Genomic DNA, 16,289 nt, shown 5'->3' on the forward strand with positions numbered 1-16,289 from the left:
TGTGTGTGTGTGTGTGTGTGTGTGCGTGTGTGTGTGTGCGTGTGTGTGTGTGTGTGTGTGTGTGTGCTAAAGAAACCCAAAAACACCAACTCCTCTCTGATACTTACCAAATATACTACCTAAAGAAACAAGAAGAGTAGATGAGATAATTAATGAGCCCAATGGAGACTAACTCACACTACAATGATCTTCTTTCACACATTAATGAAGACAAATGTATATTGATAATACAGTATTGTGCATGTGTCTGTGTCCAGTCATTCACAATGCTTTAACATTAAACTTATCTGTGTGTTGGTGTGTTTTGGTGTTTGTACTGTCAGTGACTCTCTGTGTGTATGTTTGTCTGTGTATTCTCTGATACTTACCAAATATACTACCTAAAGAAACCAGAGGCAGAGATGAGATCATTAATGAGCCCAATGGAGACTCACACTACAATGATCTTCTTTCACACATTATATGAAGACAAATGTATATTGATAGTACACTATTGTGCGTGTGTCTGTTTCAAGTAATTCACAATGCTTCAACATTAAATGTATCTGTGTGGGGTTTGTACTGTCAGCCTTTCACATATTACATCAACATCATGTGACCATGGTTCCCACACTTTAGCAGGGTGTGTACCCCTGTGTAGTCCTGATAGCCCTATACCCCACTTTACTGTGTGTGTGTGTGTGTGTGTGTGTGTGTTTGTGTGTGTGTGTGGTGTGTGAGTGTGTGTGTGTACCCCTGTGTAGTCCTGATAGCCCTATACCCCACTTTACTGTGTGTGTGTGTGTGTGTGTGTGTGTGTGTGTGTGTGAGTGTGTGTGTGTGTGTGTACCCCTGTGTAGTCCTGATAGCCCTATACCCCACTTTACTGTGTGTGTGTGTGTGTGTGTGTGTGTGTGTGTGTGTGTGTGTGTGTGTGTGTGTGTGTGTGTGTGTGTGTGTGTGAGTGTGTGTGTGTACCCCTGTGTAGTCCTGATAGCCCTATACCCCACTTTACTGTGTGTGTGTGTGTGTGTGTGTGTGTGTGTGTGTGTGTGTGTGTGTGTGTGTGTGTGTGTGTGTGAGTGAGTGAGTGTGTGTGTGTGTGTACCCCTGTGTAGTCCTGATAGCCCTATACCCCACTTTACTGTGTGTGTGTGTGTGTGTGTGTGTGTGTGTGTGTGTTTGTGTGTGTGTGTGTGTGTGAGTGTGTGTGTGTGTACAACTGTGTAGTCCTGATAGCCCTATACCCCACTTTACTGTGTGTGTGTGTGTGTGTGTGTGTGTACCCGTTTAGTCCTGATAGCCCCATACCCCACATTGTAAAGGGTCTCACCGCGCTTCCTGTCTTTATATTTATGTGTAAAGTGTGTGTCTGATGGGGTGTGTCTCTGAGGGTGGTTGTAGTGTGTTTGTGGTTGTGTGTGTGTGTGTCTTAAATGTGACAGTTCTCAAGCCAGAACTTCAATAATCAATCTCAACACTAAGCTCTCTGTTTAAACAGTATGTTTGTCTGTGAGTCTGTGTGTGTGTGTGTGTGTGAGAGAGAGTGTGTGTGTGTATGAGTGTGTGTGAGTGTGTGTGTGTGTGTGTGTGTGTGTGTGTGTGTGTATGTGCGCTTACAGCATAATTTCATCTTTCATATAAACATACTGTATCTTTTGTTAATCAGACTACAATGACCAGAGACTGAGAGCAACACATCAATGTATCAGACCTGATGACCATGATGACCCCAATCCCTCCTAAAGAAACCCAAACACACCAACTCCTCTCTGGTACTTACCAAACCACAAACCTAAAGAAACCAGAGGCAGAGATGAGATCATTAATGAGCCCAATGGAGACAAACTCAAACTTCATATCCCAGTATTTTTTAGCAAAAGCTAAAAGCTCAGCGACTATTATTATTCATTTCTTATTACTGTTTTTGTATTCAATATTTACATTTTTCTATTATTTTTAGGAACTTGTGAATTTTATGAAATTGTACATTTCATGAATTTTATGAACTTCTGATGCATATGCATAATTGTCTGTGTAATGTTAGAAACCTGCCAAGTGTGACAGCTCTCAAGCCAAACTCCACTAATCAATGCCTTAACACTTTATAATACTAGTACAGTACTAATTTACTAGAATGATATTCAAATCACACATTACCTGAAGACAAGTGACAATACAGTAATGTGTGTGCGTGTGTGTGTTTCATGTTGAATGTGTGATTTCATATTCCAGAGCACAATTCTGACTCTATTGCAGACTGTCAGTAACACGTCAACTAAACAGCCTGATGACCCCCCCTCCTAAAGAAACCCAAACACCACCAACTTCAATCTGGTACTCACTGTTGGACTGCCCACCTAAAGAAACCAGAAGCAGAGATGAGATCATTAATAAGCCCAATGGAAACAAACTCACATTAGAATGACCTTAAATCACATATTACATATATGACAGTGGTTCCCTAACTTTAACTGTGTGTATGTGTGTTCCCCTGTGTACTCCTGAAAACCACAGGCAAGACAAATGAGTTTATGTATATTTATAATACAGTACTGCACGTGTGTATATCAAGTCTGTTCTCCATTTATCGATACTTCATTAAATGACGTCTATGCGTTTAGCGTTCGGTGTGTTTCTCATGTTGAATGTGTAATTTCACCTTTCAGAAAAGGATTATTTTTTTTTAATCTGGCTCCGCTGCAGACTGCAAGTAACACATCAACTAACCAGACCTGATGATCATGACGACCCCCTCCCTCATAAAGAAACCCAAACACACCAACTCCACTCTGGTACTCACCAGCACCTTAAGAAGAAACCAGAAGCAGAGAAGAGATCATTAACTCACAAATTCACATTTGACAAACTCACACTAGAATGATCTTCATTCACACATAACATCAAAATATATGGCAGTGTTTCCTGACTTTAGCTGGTGTGTACTCCTGTGTATTTCTGGTAGGCCCCTACCCCACATTGCTGTGTGTGTGTGTGTGTGTGTGTGTGTATCCCTGTGTATTCCTGGTAGTCCAATACCCCACAGTACTGTATGTGTGTGTGTGTGTGTAGGTGTATCCCTGTGTATTCCTGGTAGTCCAATACCCCACAGTACTGTGTGTGTGTGTGTGTGTGTGTGTGTGTGTGTGTGTGTGTGTGTGTGTGTATGTAAGTGAATGGGCCACCATAGACTCCATTACCCACAATTCCCTTATCACATTTCAATCCTTATCAACACTTCAGTGACCTCCATTGGTCTCTTTAAAGTCATAAAAATGGTGACGCATTTTGCCCCTTTAAACAGTGATAACCCCCAAAATCTTTCTCTCTGGCGGTGGTTTCACACACGTGAACATCATTCAATTAAGAGATACCCTCTCTGCAGAACAAAGGACAACCCACGACAGTCGTATTGAACTTTTGGCCGAAGATAAGCAAATACTTTGACTCGTCTAGTTGCAACCAAGTTATACCGGTAGTATATTACTGCAGCCCAGCAGTGTTCTGAGTAGGAAAAGGCGACCGGCTTCCCTTATTTGTTTCTCCAAGTCGACAGAACAGAACTTTACATCCTTCTCAACCGATCGGACCTCCGCGAGTTCCCCTGACGAGGTGCATGCAGAAAGAAGGACAGACGGATATTCCACGAACCTAAGTTCCGCGTTGTTCACGAGGAATCCGCAAAAACACCGTGGAATGCTAAGCAAGAGCGTTCTTCACAGTAAGGCTGACATCTGGGCAGAGATTAGTCTTATATGTGTGTTAATATATGTGTGAAAGTATTCTTGTTTTATTTCATTTATGATTTAAATGCTTACTTTGTAATTCACAGTGCATGGTCTGTAACCGTGCTATATCTTGCGTTTGTTTTTACCTTCGCTAACTTGTTCGAAACGTGCATGCACTTTTTCTCTCTCTCTCTAACTCCCTCAATCACCACCTGAACATACACACGTCACATCTTGACAGCTTCAAGCAATGCGTGTGTGTGTGTGTGTGTGTGTGTGTGTGTGTGTGTGTGTGTGTGTGTGTGTGTGTGTGTGTGTGTGTGCGTGTGTGTGTATGTGTGTGTGGACTTGTATGTCCGTTTCAAAACACAAAACAAGAGAGGGTGTAAGTGTACAGTATGGAAGTCTGAGCAGCATGAATGACAGTACTGAGCTCTTTATAGCAGAGAACCAGAAACAACTTACTTCTTGGCTGCAAACGGACTCTTCTCTCCTCCTTGTGCTCTCCACTGATGACCTGGCATGTGTACACTCCTTTATCTTCCTCTCTGCTCACACTCAGTGTCAGAGACGCGTCTCCTCTCTGCAGCTCCAGGGTGTTCACACTCACTCTGCCCTCATAGGCCTCACTCACAGTCACATGACCATTATTGTACAGGTAGATACAGTCTGTGCCCTTAAACCACCTGATCTCCATGGCAACAGCACTGATTTCAGGAGAGAGGTGACAGGGCAGTGTGACATCATCGCAAAGAGAACACGTCACGGAAGGATTATGGATGACCAGTTTAAAACCTGTAGGGGAAGAGAGTGGTGTTAATGACTTACCGTTAATGATCAGACACACACATGCGCACGCACACGCACACGCACAGGCACAGGCACAGGCACACAGACAGACAGACAGACAGACAGACAGACAGACAGACAGACAGACAGACAGAAAGACAGACAGACAGACAGACAGACAGACAGACAGACAGACAGACGCACGCACGCACGCACGCACGCACGCACGCACGCACGCACGCACGCACGCACGCACGCACGCACGCACGCACGCACGCACGCACGCACACACACACACACACACACACACACACACACACACACACACACACACTCTCTCTCTGTTTCTCCTTTTCATGCACAAACGCACACTTTCCTAACACTCACTCTCTGTTTCTCATTTTCATCTCATACCTTCATATGTGAACCCAGCTGCCATGTTGCCTTCCTGAAACAGAGACAGATCACTGTGTCATGTTCTCCAGCATCATTATCAGTCTCCAGTTATCCAGCAGACTTGCTTCTTTCGCTTCCTATTCTTTATGTTTTGTTATGGGAAGCCTCACTGGCTATCCCTCAGGTTATGGCAAGCTGCTACAAATCTACAAATTCTGCATGTATCACATTAACGGACAATCTGTACCTCCTGCAGGCTGCAGTGGCTAGTGATGTGTCGTTCATTTTGAACAAATCCTTACAAGGACTCGGGAGTAACGAGTCTTCTCAAAAAGAGATTCGTTCTTTTTCTCATGACCGCGCATAGGGACTGTTGCATAGGCTTAGCCAAGGAAACAGAAATGATTCGTTGAATGCAGGTCACGTGAAAAATTATCCAAAGACCGAGTCGGAAAAAGAACGAATCATTTCTGTTTCCTCTACCAGTACTGAGCCTATGCAGGTCACGTGGAAAAGGATCCAAAGACCCGTATCCGACAGATGAACGAATCATAGATCCATGGTTGGTTGGCATAACAACGAAACATAGATCCAAAGACCCGTATCCGGCAGATGAACACATCATAGATCCAAAGACTTGGTTGGCAGAAGAACGAAACATAGGTCCGAAGACCCATATCCGGCAGATGAACGAATCATAGATCCAAAGACTTGGTTGGCAGAAGAACGAAACATAGATCCGAGGACCCATATCTGGCAGATGAACGAATCATAGATCTAAACACTCGGTTGGCATAAGAACGAAACATTGATCCAAATTTGTTCACGATTTGTTCATCTGCCGGATAAGAGTCTTTGGATCATTTTTCACGTGATCTGCATAGGCTCAGCATGGCTTCGTTCATTTTGACTGGGTCTTCGGTAAGGTCTTTGAATCATTTTTCACGTAACCTGCATATGCTCAGAAGAGGAAACTGATAGGACTCGTATAACCTCGTTCACTTTCGCGTGACCAGGTTTAGTAAGACGTGAATGATATTCGTTCACAAGTAATAATTACAGGTTTCGTTATTTTAACTGTTTTGTACTTTACTTACAGTTCAGTTCAGCGTAATTGTTTGCCGTGATAATTCAATGCTAATGTGATAATAAATGACCATTTCATCCAAACTTTCATGATACATTATTTGAATGCAGGAATTTCTTTTAAATTAGTATCTGCTGGTTTACATGCACTTACCTACATGAGAATATTATACGTGTTTGCAGTGGACGTATTAAGGCCAGGGAATTGGCTATAAAATGTTGCGCAACCCCCCCCCCACTGTTGAAATGAACGAATGACTTGAAAAAAGATTTGTTCTTTTTACTGAACGAGATTCAAAGAATTGAGCCCCAAAGCCAAAAGTGATGCTAATTATGCTTGGCCATGGAATCTGGACGAGTCGGGCACTCCTTTTCTGGTGAGCCAGATTTAGCTTTTAGCTGTTTGCTATCCGAGCTGTGAATCGGGCAGTTGCCTTACAAAAGTCCTCCAAATTAAGAATAATTATTACATGGTAAAAGGGGAGGCTGATGTGGTGATCTGACGAAGTAAAGGGTTGTTTTGACTCAAACACTGGAAATATTGACGGTGTTGTGTTATAATTGAGTTTTGACTCTGTATTAAATTTAATTGAACTGAAAGCCTTTATTGTTATTGTATTTGCATGCAACCAAATATAGAAGAAGTATAGAAGGGAGAGTATTTGGATATTCAACGATTTGTCTCACGAATAAAAACAATTAAACAACATTTCACAGGATATAAACATGATATAAATGGGCCATTCCACCGAATTGATGCAAAGTCATGTCGGATATATTTTGAATTTTTGTATGGTTTATTCCCAAAACTTTGTCCGTATATATATTGTACCATATCTAAAGTACACATATCTAGTAAAAGAACAGTCAAGTTTTATATTGTATTTTCAATATGTGTTGGAATGTTTTTTCCTCTTCCAAAAATTGTCACTACCGAAACATCACATTTACTATAGTAAAAAAGTATTATTATTGACCTGTTCAGATTGTGTTTCCTTCCCTTCTCTGAAGAGTATTTTTACAAATATTTCGTGAAGGTTTCCACAATGAAATCCATAGAAATTAATTTTTTACCAAATTTTCAAGTTCAATTTATCTGTTTCGGTAGTGACTGCACTGTTTCGGTAGTGACTGCACTGTTGGATGGATGTTCATTTCTCTCCCAAAATCATCCAAAAGGTGCTCTGGGCCGCCCTGTAGTCCACACAACACATTTATTTAAAAATTATGGGATTGAACTACTTACCATTTCATTTTGTCACTACCGAAATCATCTGGTCACTACCATATGTTTCGGTAGTGACTGTTTCGGTAGTGACAATTCTAGCTAACTTTAAGCATAAATAAAGAATTCTAGCAATCACACGGCTTGCAAACACATCTTTGAAGAGGTGAACAAACATACAAACATAAGATTTTCCATGAAACCCCAAAAGGTTTACTTAATTGAAGAAAACATGCGTTTCGGTAGTGACAATTCTTAAGGTTACACATCGATTTTCAGACTTTGGAACACATTTATATAAAAACTATGGGATTTAGCTACTTACCATTCAACCATGAGGGACAGAGATGCAGTGTCACTGCAGGTCAAAAATGCAGAGTCGTGGCTAAGACACAGGCTCAGCCAATGGACTAAAACTCATGTGTTTCGGTAGTGACATGAAAACTAGGGACATGATTTTTTGAGTATAGTAAATTGATTTAAAAATTAAACCCACAATAAGTCTAAATATTCCAAGTTCTGTTTCAACCCAACCATAAAGATCCTTAAAATTCAATCATTGGAAAAAATTTAAAAAAATTGAAAAGTGTAATTTAAAGGCATTGAAATTTAGATGTCAGGGTTGGGGACAGCTACTTCCCAATAGAAAGTACCCTATAAATGATGATTTTGTATATATTTAGCTTATCACTATCTCATGTAATGCATTGGGTTTATATAGACCATAACATTTTCTAATTAAATATCTATGCCTTAATACCTAATTGTTTTGTAAATAGTTTTTATTGTTGAGGGACTGCATATTACACGAATTCGGTAGAATGGCCCAAATACGAAGATGTACTGCTCCATCTATGTGTACCACTGGGGGAGCTGCCCTTTTGCTCATCATTTTCTGGCGGTCCACTGGCATAACATAAGTATTTATTGCTATAGCCTACCCCCCAATATTTTCAATTTAACCCATAGTGCTTTCACCCTAAAAAAGGAGGTGGTCCTACGAAAACAACAGACAGACTGTGTAACAGTGTGGAATTGAACTTGAAGCGTCCGAAGTAGGTGTAGTAGCCTAATCAAGCGCTGCACAGTGCACACAGATGAGTAGGGTTGGGTACCGAGAACCGGTACCAATACGGCACCGGTTCCATACAACCGATACCTACCCGGACCGAAATGCAACGCAGATTTCGGTGCTTCCTTTCGGTGCCTGAGCAGATTTTTTTTATTTTTTTTTTTTTTTTATTTAAATTTTTATAATTTAACAAAACTAGCGATAGCTAACGAGATGTAACGTTAGTGGCGTAGATCTTTCTGAGTACGATCTGTATACTTTTTTGTGTTGCTAACAGATTTCATGGGGCACATATAAAACTGCTCCATCTCCCAATGTAGACTCTCGCCTGTGTCGCTCACGCTGCATTCCGTATGGGACTAGTGGAAACGAGATTTGTGTTGAGTAGTTGCCATGGTAATGGGTTGACTTGCGTGTGGTTTCGGTTTCAAGATAGCCTAAGTGTGGTTGTTCTAAGCAGAAGTTGGATACGCTTTATTAAACGGAGAGCTACCGTCTCATCCAAAGATATTCCTTCTCAATGTGAGTTCTTAAGAGAGCACTCGGACGCTACAATAACATTGCAACAGTCTGACAGCGAAGAGCAGGCAGCCTTGCACAGAGCAAGCACAAACAGAGCTAGCCATCAATGTCGAAAGGTAAACGATCAAAAGTGTGGCTGTATTTCGCACAAAAAGATTCAAACAACGCGACGTGCAGCATATGCAACAACAAACTCAAGAGGCTCTGAAGCTAAACTCTTAAAGGGGCAGTACACATTCACGAAACCAGTGGGTTTAAATAAATGCAAACTAATTAATATTTTTTTTACTCTGAAGGCAAACATGCTCATATTTCTGCAAAAGTATTACTGAAGTGTGAAGTGTGTGTACAGAGTGTGTTATGTATTTATTTATATTTATTTAAGTGTACTGTAAACAGTTGTTATAAGTTAATGTATTGTTCATAGTTGAAGTTAAAAGGTTTGAAGCCAAGTGTTTTGTATTTATTTTTATTTATAGTATACCTTAAACAGTTAATATATTGTTAAATTTGAAGAAAACTATTTGCCTTGGCAATAAATAAGCCTAATGTCTTTAATTAAAAAAAAAAAAAAAGTATCGGTTCTGGCACCGTTTAGGCACCGGTATCGTTTTAAAAGTATCGGTTATGTACCGGTATCGGAAAAAACCCAAACGATACCCATCCCTACAGATGAGAAGCCCCCGTGGAAAAAAAAACAGATTTTTTTTTTCCAAAGCGTTTTTTAGCAATTTCACGGAGAAACCTCAAGGCAAGGCAAGGCAAGGCAAATGTATTTATATAGCACATTTCGTACATTATGCAATTCAAGGGAAATCATTGAGCGTGGGTATTAGAGCGTGGGTATGTATCCGAATCATTTTTATGCCAAACAACCGTTTACTGGCGTGACAATATAACAACCCAGGGTAGATAGCCCTTAATAATACCAATACACCAATAATAAGCCTACGGTGAACTGTCTGTCAAGTTAAGGTTCCATTCTGTCTTTCTCGGTTCAGTAACACTTGCATTATTGACATGACCTTAAGAAAAAGTATTTTCAAGCACACTTGAACAAAGGAAATACAGATGGGCCATATAAGAATAAAAACAAAACCAAACTATTTTCTTTCTTGTCGCGCATGTAATCTTAATATTTACCCACCAATGCCACTCTTCCTTTAAAGTGATTTCTCCAGAGCTCAGTTACGTCTTGAACAATATTACATTTTTTTCAAGATAGAAATACTTACGTGTGTTGTCAGCTGGTCTGTCACTTGAGGCTCACTCTGACTGTCGACTATCGTGGAGAGAGCGTTGCCGTTTTAATGCTGGAAAACTGAAAATGAAACTGAACGCTGCTTTCCTAAAACTGTCTCGCTTCCGGGAAACGTGGAGGGCATTATTTATCCTGCATGTGCGCCTTTACTGAGTGGCTTGTCAGAAATGATTAAGGGTGGGGGCAGTGCTAAATTTTAACTCAGGAGGTGGTAGTGCAGTGGTAGGCGTACTGTCTCTGTGTTCCGGGACCTCCTGAGTTTAAATTTAGCACTGCCCCCACCCCTCCTCATTTCTGTTAAATCACGCAGTTAAGGCGCACATGCAGGTTAAATAAAGCCCTCAACGTTTCTCGGAAGTCAGACCATTTTAGGAAAAGCAGCATTCCGTTTCATTTTCAGTTTTACAGCATAAAAGCGGCGGCGCTCTCTCCACAATCTCTACAGACTCCTAGTCGACAGTCAGAGTGAGCCTCAAGTGACAAACCAGCTGGCAACATACGTAAGTATTTATCTTGAGATCATTTAATATCGTTCAGGACGGAACTGAGCTCTGGAGAAATTCCTTAAAAGGGAGATTGGCATTAGTGGGTAAATATTAAGATTACATGCATGACAAGAAAGAAAATCGTTTTGTTTTCCGTTCCATCTTAACGTACAGTTCGGCTTTGGCCGAAAATAATTGCTCATGGGACCATCAGATTTCCTCTATGCCAGTATTTCTCAACATATTGTTGCAGAGAAAAGTGCAACTCTTTCCAGGAAAACACTCTTCTCTCCCCATCTCTCTCCCTCCATATCTCCCCCCCTCTCCCTCTCCCTGTCCATCTCATTCCCCCTCTCTCCCTCCATCTCTCCCCCCCCTCTCCCTGTCCATCTCATTCCCCCTTTCTCTCTGCCCTTCTCTCTCTTTCTCTCTCTCCCTCTCTGCCCTTCTCTCGGTCTTTCTCTCTCTAGGGAAAACATGTATTTAAGGTTGGGCAGTAGCTCACTCTCTGCTCCCAGCAGAACTCTTTATTTGCCTGCTGCTCTTTATAGTTGGCCTGTTGTTTTTCCACTTCTCTGTGCGAAGATAGTGGGAATGTTTGGAATATCTCTGTGTGTGTGTGTGTGTGTGTGTGTGTGTGTGTGTCTGTGTGTGTGTCTGTGTGTCTGTGTGTGTGTGTGTGTGTGTGTGTGTGTGTGTGTCTGTGCAGTGAGGTGCAATGCTGACAACAGTTCTCAGTGATGTGCTTATCTGCCTTTAGATTGGCACTCGACACACACTCCTTAATAGGAAATCTTAGACCTGGCATGCCTGTATCTCTCTCCCCCTTCCTCCTCTCCTCTCTCTCCTTCTTTCCTTCCCTCTCTATCATTCTGTCTCCCTCCCTTTCACTCTCTCTCTCCCTCCCTCGCCTCTCTCCTCTTCGGTCTTTGGCAGTGCTCCTCAATTCCCTCTAATGAGTTTGAGCTGTGAGCCTCCTGTTTACTTCCTGCCTTTGAGTTTGGTTTCTGTCAGGGGGTCTTGGCTGCGTTTCTCAGAAGCCTCTTTTCTCTCTCTTTCCCCCTCTCTCTCCCCCTCTCTTTCCCTCTCTCTTTCCCCCTCTCCGGCCTTCAGAGGAGGGGGGGGGGGGGGGGGGGGGGGGTTCTCGCCCAGGGCTTAATTCCATGTAGAACCGCCACTGAATGGACTTGTTATCATTATTCTATGCTATTGGGAGTACAAAAAACTGAGAAATGTAGTGAGATTCAGTGTTGTGTATGTGAGACATGAGGAATATTGAAAATCTGTGAGTCTCTCATGGATAAAACTTGAGACTTGACAGGTATATTAATTTGACATGTTTTATACTGAGTCTATGTTTACTCTGGATTGGCAGGTGGCTTCTGGGGCTCAAGCCTCAATGTTTTCTCTAAAGCCCTGAATCCTTTTTTAGGTCTCTCTGTTAGCACTTTTCAACCAGCAGCGAACAGGCTCTTAACTTTGAAAATGAGAAAAAGCAGAACATGGCAGAATCACCAAATTGCCTGAAATTGACGGCAATCTAGAGGGTTAGGACAAACAGTTTGGTAAAATAAATATTAGCAATTTCCATGACATCTTCTGTTTCTTCTTTGTTCAACAGTACTGAACATGGATGTGCAAATTGCGAAGACCACTCAGGGTCTGACCTCTGCAGCAGAGATGCGGGACACCACCCAGATGCTGATGCAGCCCAATGCAAACTGGGAGGAGTACCTGACCCCTGCTCCCCTCTCTATTGCCATCATGGGGGAGCTAGTCTTCATCTCCTCAGGTACTGACTTCTCCATCAACAAGAACCCCCCACCAACCGGCTTCAAGTACATAAAGTACCCAGACTCCTTCAGGGCCTGTCTTATGCAAACCTGTAACTCAGGCTGGCACGCATTCAACGAGGCCCACAAGAATATGGATCAGATCCGCATTCACACGGCCACAGTTCCTGATTACATGAAGGCAGCGGTCAAGATCCTTTTCCAGGGCAATGATGAAGTTATTGAAAATCTCCTGCCCAATCAACTGGATAACATCCGCACCATTGCAGATGAGTGCGTGACACTGGCAGAAGGTGTTGAAAAGAAATATACTGATGTCATCAATATAATCCAGGAGCTGTTGGAGGCCTGTGTCAATGCTGAACACTTTCATGGAGAAGAGCTGGAGAAAGTTAAGATGAAACTGAAGGAAAATGAAATGAGAGAAAAGACTGCCAAAGAGCTGAATGAACGGTCCAAGAAAGCAATGGAGAACATGTCAAAGCAGATGGAGGAAGCACAAGATGATTACAAGAAATCAATGGATACCCTTCCCTCTGGGTGGGAAATGATTGGGATGGATTTAGTCGGAGGACTCGCAGAGTCTGTGACAGGAATGGTCAGTGGAGTCACTGCTATAATAACTGCTCCGGTGAGAATGGCCTGCAGTGCAGCAGAGACAGTCTCAACAACATACCACAACATCAAACCCCAAGAGGAGGCCGTAGATATGGTCTCTCAAATGACAATCTGCAGCAAGTCTGGAGAGATTCTTACCATTATAGACACTCTCAAACAATTTGTCAATGATGATAAAATAGACTGGCAAACTCTCTATGATCAGCAGAAGAAATGTGTAAAGACTACATGGACTCAGTCTCTATTCCAAAGGGTCTCTGAGGACTTGAAGAAGATGCCCCAGGGCCAACTACTGAAGAGAGCTCTGTCACTTTGTACCGAGGGCATCGACATCTGTAGGGAGTTGGCAACGTATCAGCCAGATCAGAAGTGGGATGAGAAAAAAACTAATCAGCTCATAAAGAAGTTACAGGAGCTGGATGATGATGCCCTCGCTTTTGACTGTACGAGTAAGGCCATCTCAGGTGCACCTTCTCTTACCCCCAAACCACCCATGATGTCCAAAGCAGAGAACAACAGCTCAGGACGGCAGTCTGCCGGTCAGAGAGCATCTGAGAATGCCCGTTTCCGCATCGAGCAGAGCCGAGAACAACTCAAGCAAACACGGGACTCGTATGAGAAGTGTGTGGAGAACATGGAGAAGAATCAGAAGGAGCTGACTGATGTCCTGGTTGAAATGCAGAACTGCAAGATCAAAGAGATTGACTTTGACACCACTGTCAAAATGCTGGTCAAGGGTCTCGATGCCATGGGCAGAGTCAAAGAGCAGTGGGAGAAGATGGTGCGTTTCTTTCAGATGGTCTCCACCCTCGTGAAAACCAGCCTCAACAAGACACTGCACAATTTTGTCACAACAGCTGATGACTCAAAGAAACTTTCCTACAACAGCAAGCTCTTTGCAAAAGACCTCCTGTACAACCAGGCCTTTCAAGCCTCCAACATTGCCAGCCTGGTCCACATGATCTCAGGGACCTACACTGAAGTGTCCAACAAGTACCTGATGGACAGAGTAAGCAGCCTGGGCAAACTCATGGCCATGGATAAGAGCAGACCAGAGTTCCTTCAAGAGCGTCTGAACCTGCAGGAGTCCTGCCAGGCAGCTCAGGACGGCATCCTTCAGCTGGTCCTGAAGAACAAGAAAGAATTTGAGAGGAAGACTGATGCCAGGATGGCAAAGATAGAGGGCGAGCTGAAAGCCATTCTGCCAGCTGCTCAGCCCCAGGAGACTAAGAGAATCAAGGAAATAGTTCAGGCCGGGTTTGAAGATGGTGGACTTGGCGAAGAAGAACTAGAGAATCTCTACTGATGCAAATTATTTTATTGCACCTCATTTTCAATAAACTACGGAAGGTTAGAGAAGTGAATTACATAGTATGCTATAAAATACAAAAAAGGAGTCATGCTTTCAACCTAATGTTTGCAAATAAAGAACACGTTACAATGAATTGTGTAGTCTTATATTGTTTTTTAATTTCTTGAGTTCCAGGTGCTCTAAGATACCAAGTCTGTAAGAAACACAACGCAGCTGACAACCTTGTGTACTTTTGTGAAATGAGTCGGTCAGACAGTAAGAAATCATCCAGTTATACATCAGTAATCTAAGAACCTTCTGACACTGTAGTCTATAGATGTTGGGATAAAAACAAGGCAATATCAGTCTCTAAATAATCATGTTATATCAGGTTGGTTGCGATTAGCAAGTAACCAAAGTCAGTTGCCACTGGTGTTAGATCATGTTTAGCTGGCGATACACTCTTGATGATGAGCTTTGTGACTTCCGTATAGTTTAATAACAGATGCTACTAATAAGTCTGTAATCGATGTGTCAATGTACACCTTAGTAAAGCATGAATCAGTGTCATCCTGTTAGATGTGTATGTTCATAGTTGCCCAACTATGACCCAAGACCAAGTGATCAGAACTAAAATTCCAGAGACACTAATGAGATCACACGTTATTGATATGTTATTGATATGTTATTGATACGTTATTGATATGTTATGTTGTGCTAGAAGTAGAGCATTTCACACGGCACCTGTACATGTTTGGATGACAAACATGCCCGCATCTAAATAACTTCCATATTTAGTATGAATAACAGTCATATTATTATCAAAACATCCCATGAAGCATAACATACTTCACAGTAGACTTTGTGTAGCAACAGCCATTAATCTCTACAATTGAGCAAATTAATATGAATTCAATAAATCTTCGTCAAATATGTTAATTTCGCTGGGTTTAATTTATTTAACTTAATACTATATTTTAATTTGCAGATTCATTATCAGCTTTGTCTGGAAGACATTGTTCTGGCTAAACACTGTGTGTGTGTGTGTGTGTACTGTGCATACATACAGTATGAGTGTGTGTGTCCCTAACCTCTACACATCATTCACCTCTGGACTAGGCCAGAGACAGAACCCCTGAAGACCCACAGAAGAACTGACAGAAAATGCCAAGATTAAGTGGTCATTTCTTTATATTTTGAGGGGTTATCTGTAACATGACTTCTGCAACCAGCCAGTATCCTTTGTAAAACATGACCCCTACAATTCAATTTCTCATTTGCATCCAAGCAATGTAAACTCCTCAAAAAAAGTTCGGAAACATTTCTTCAGTCGATTATTCCTTCCCTTTAATAATACCAATTGTACCAATATATCGTTGGAAAGCCTGATTAGTCACCTTTACAACGAGGTATAACTTGTAAGGATCGTGCATTCGTGGAATGAGCAACACAGCTAACCGTGTGGGAAGAAGATTTGAGGAGTTTAGATCCAAATGGGGGGGAAAAAGAAGGATCACCTACGTGTTGGGAATGTTATCAACATCTGTCAGACATCCATGGTCTGTAAGTGGTAATTCTTTATATTTTGAGGGGGTATCTGTAACATCACATCTGCAACCTGCCATCATCCTCCTATGGTGAGACTGACAAATAGGCCTTGGAATTTGGGTATGCAATTCTAGGTGAAAATTGATTTTAAGAGGTTGATTATGGAGTGTGCCACTGAAGAGCCTAATACATGTCTTAAAGGAGGCTGGTTATAAGGGTTAATGCCTACTCAGAATAGTTCCATCAGGGCTGCCTCAGTAAGAACATAAGAAAACATGACAAGCTGAGCAACAGCAGCACCTGGCTACAACACTAAAAAGCTGTGCAATATGAACATTATTATTTATTTCCATAGCTTCATAGACATAACTTAAGCAGTTTAACAGTTTGAAAGAAAGGCTGATTATTTCCCCAGGATGGAGCAAAAATCTGAAATCACTATCTACTAACTATAGGGTCCGTTTTCAACCATGCCAACTGTCTGTGACGGACTTCA

At 41.9% G+C, this 16,289-nt stretch overlaps 1 protein-coding gene across 1 annotated transcript; it reads left to right on the forward strand.

Annotated features, from left to right (window-relative positions):
* Positions 1-10,434: 10,434 nt before the first annotated feature.
* Positions 10,435-14,260, forward strand: LOC308374496 (uncharacterized protein; the record flags this gene model as incomplete). Its single annotated transcript, XM_080850277.1, has 2 exons — positions 10,435-10,558; positions 12,165-14,260. The coding sequence occupies exon 2, from the start codon at positions 12,173-12,175 to the stop codon at positions 14,258-14,260; it is 2,088 nt and encodes a 695-aa protein (XP_080706403.1). The 5' UTR covers positions 10,435-10,558; positions 12,165-12,172.
* Between the last annotated feature and the right edge of the window lie 2,029 nt (positions 14,261-16,289).

The sequence above is a fragment of the Sprattus sprattus genome (assembly GCF_963457725.1).
Source record: "Sprattus sprattus genome assembly, chromosome: 13".
In the NCBI taxonomy this organism is placed as follows: Eukaryota; Metazoa; Chordata; class Actinopteri; order Clupeiformes; family Clupeidae; genus Sprattus; species Sprattus sprattus.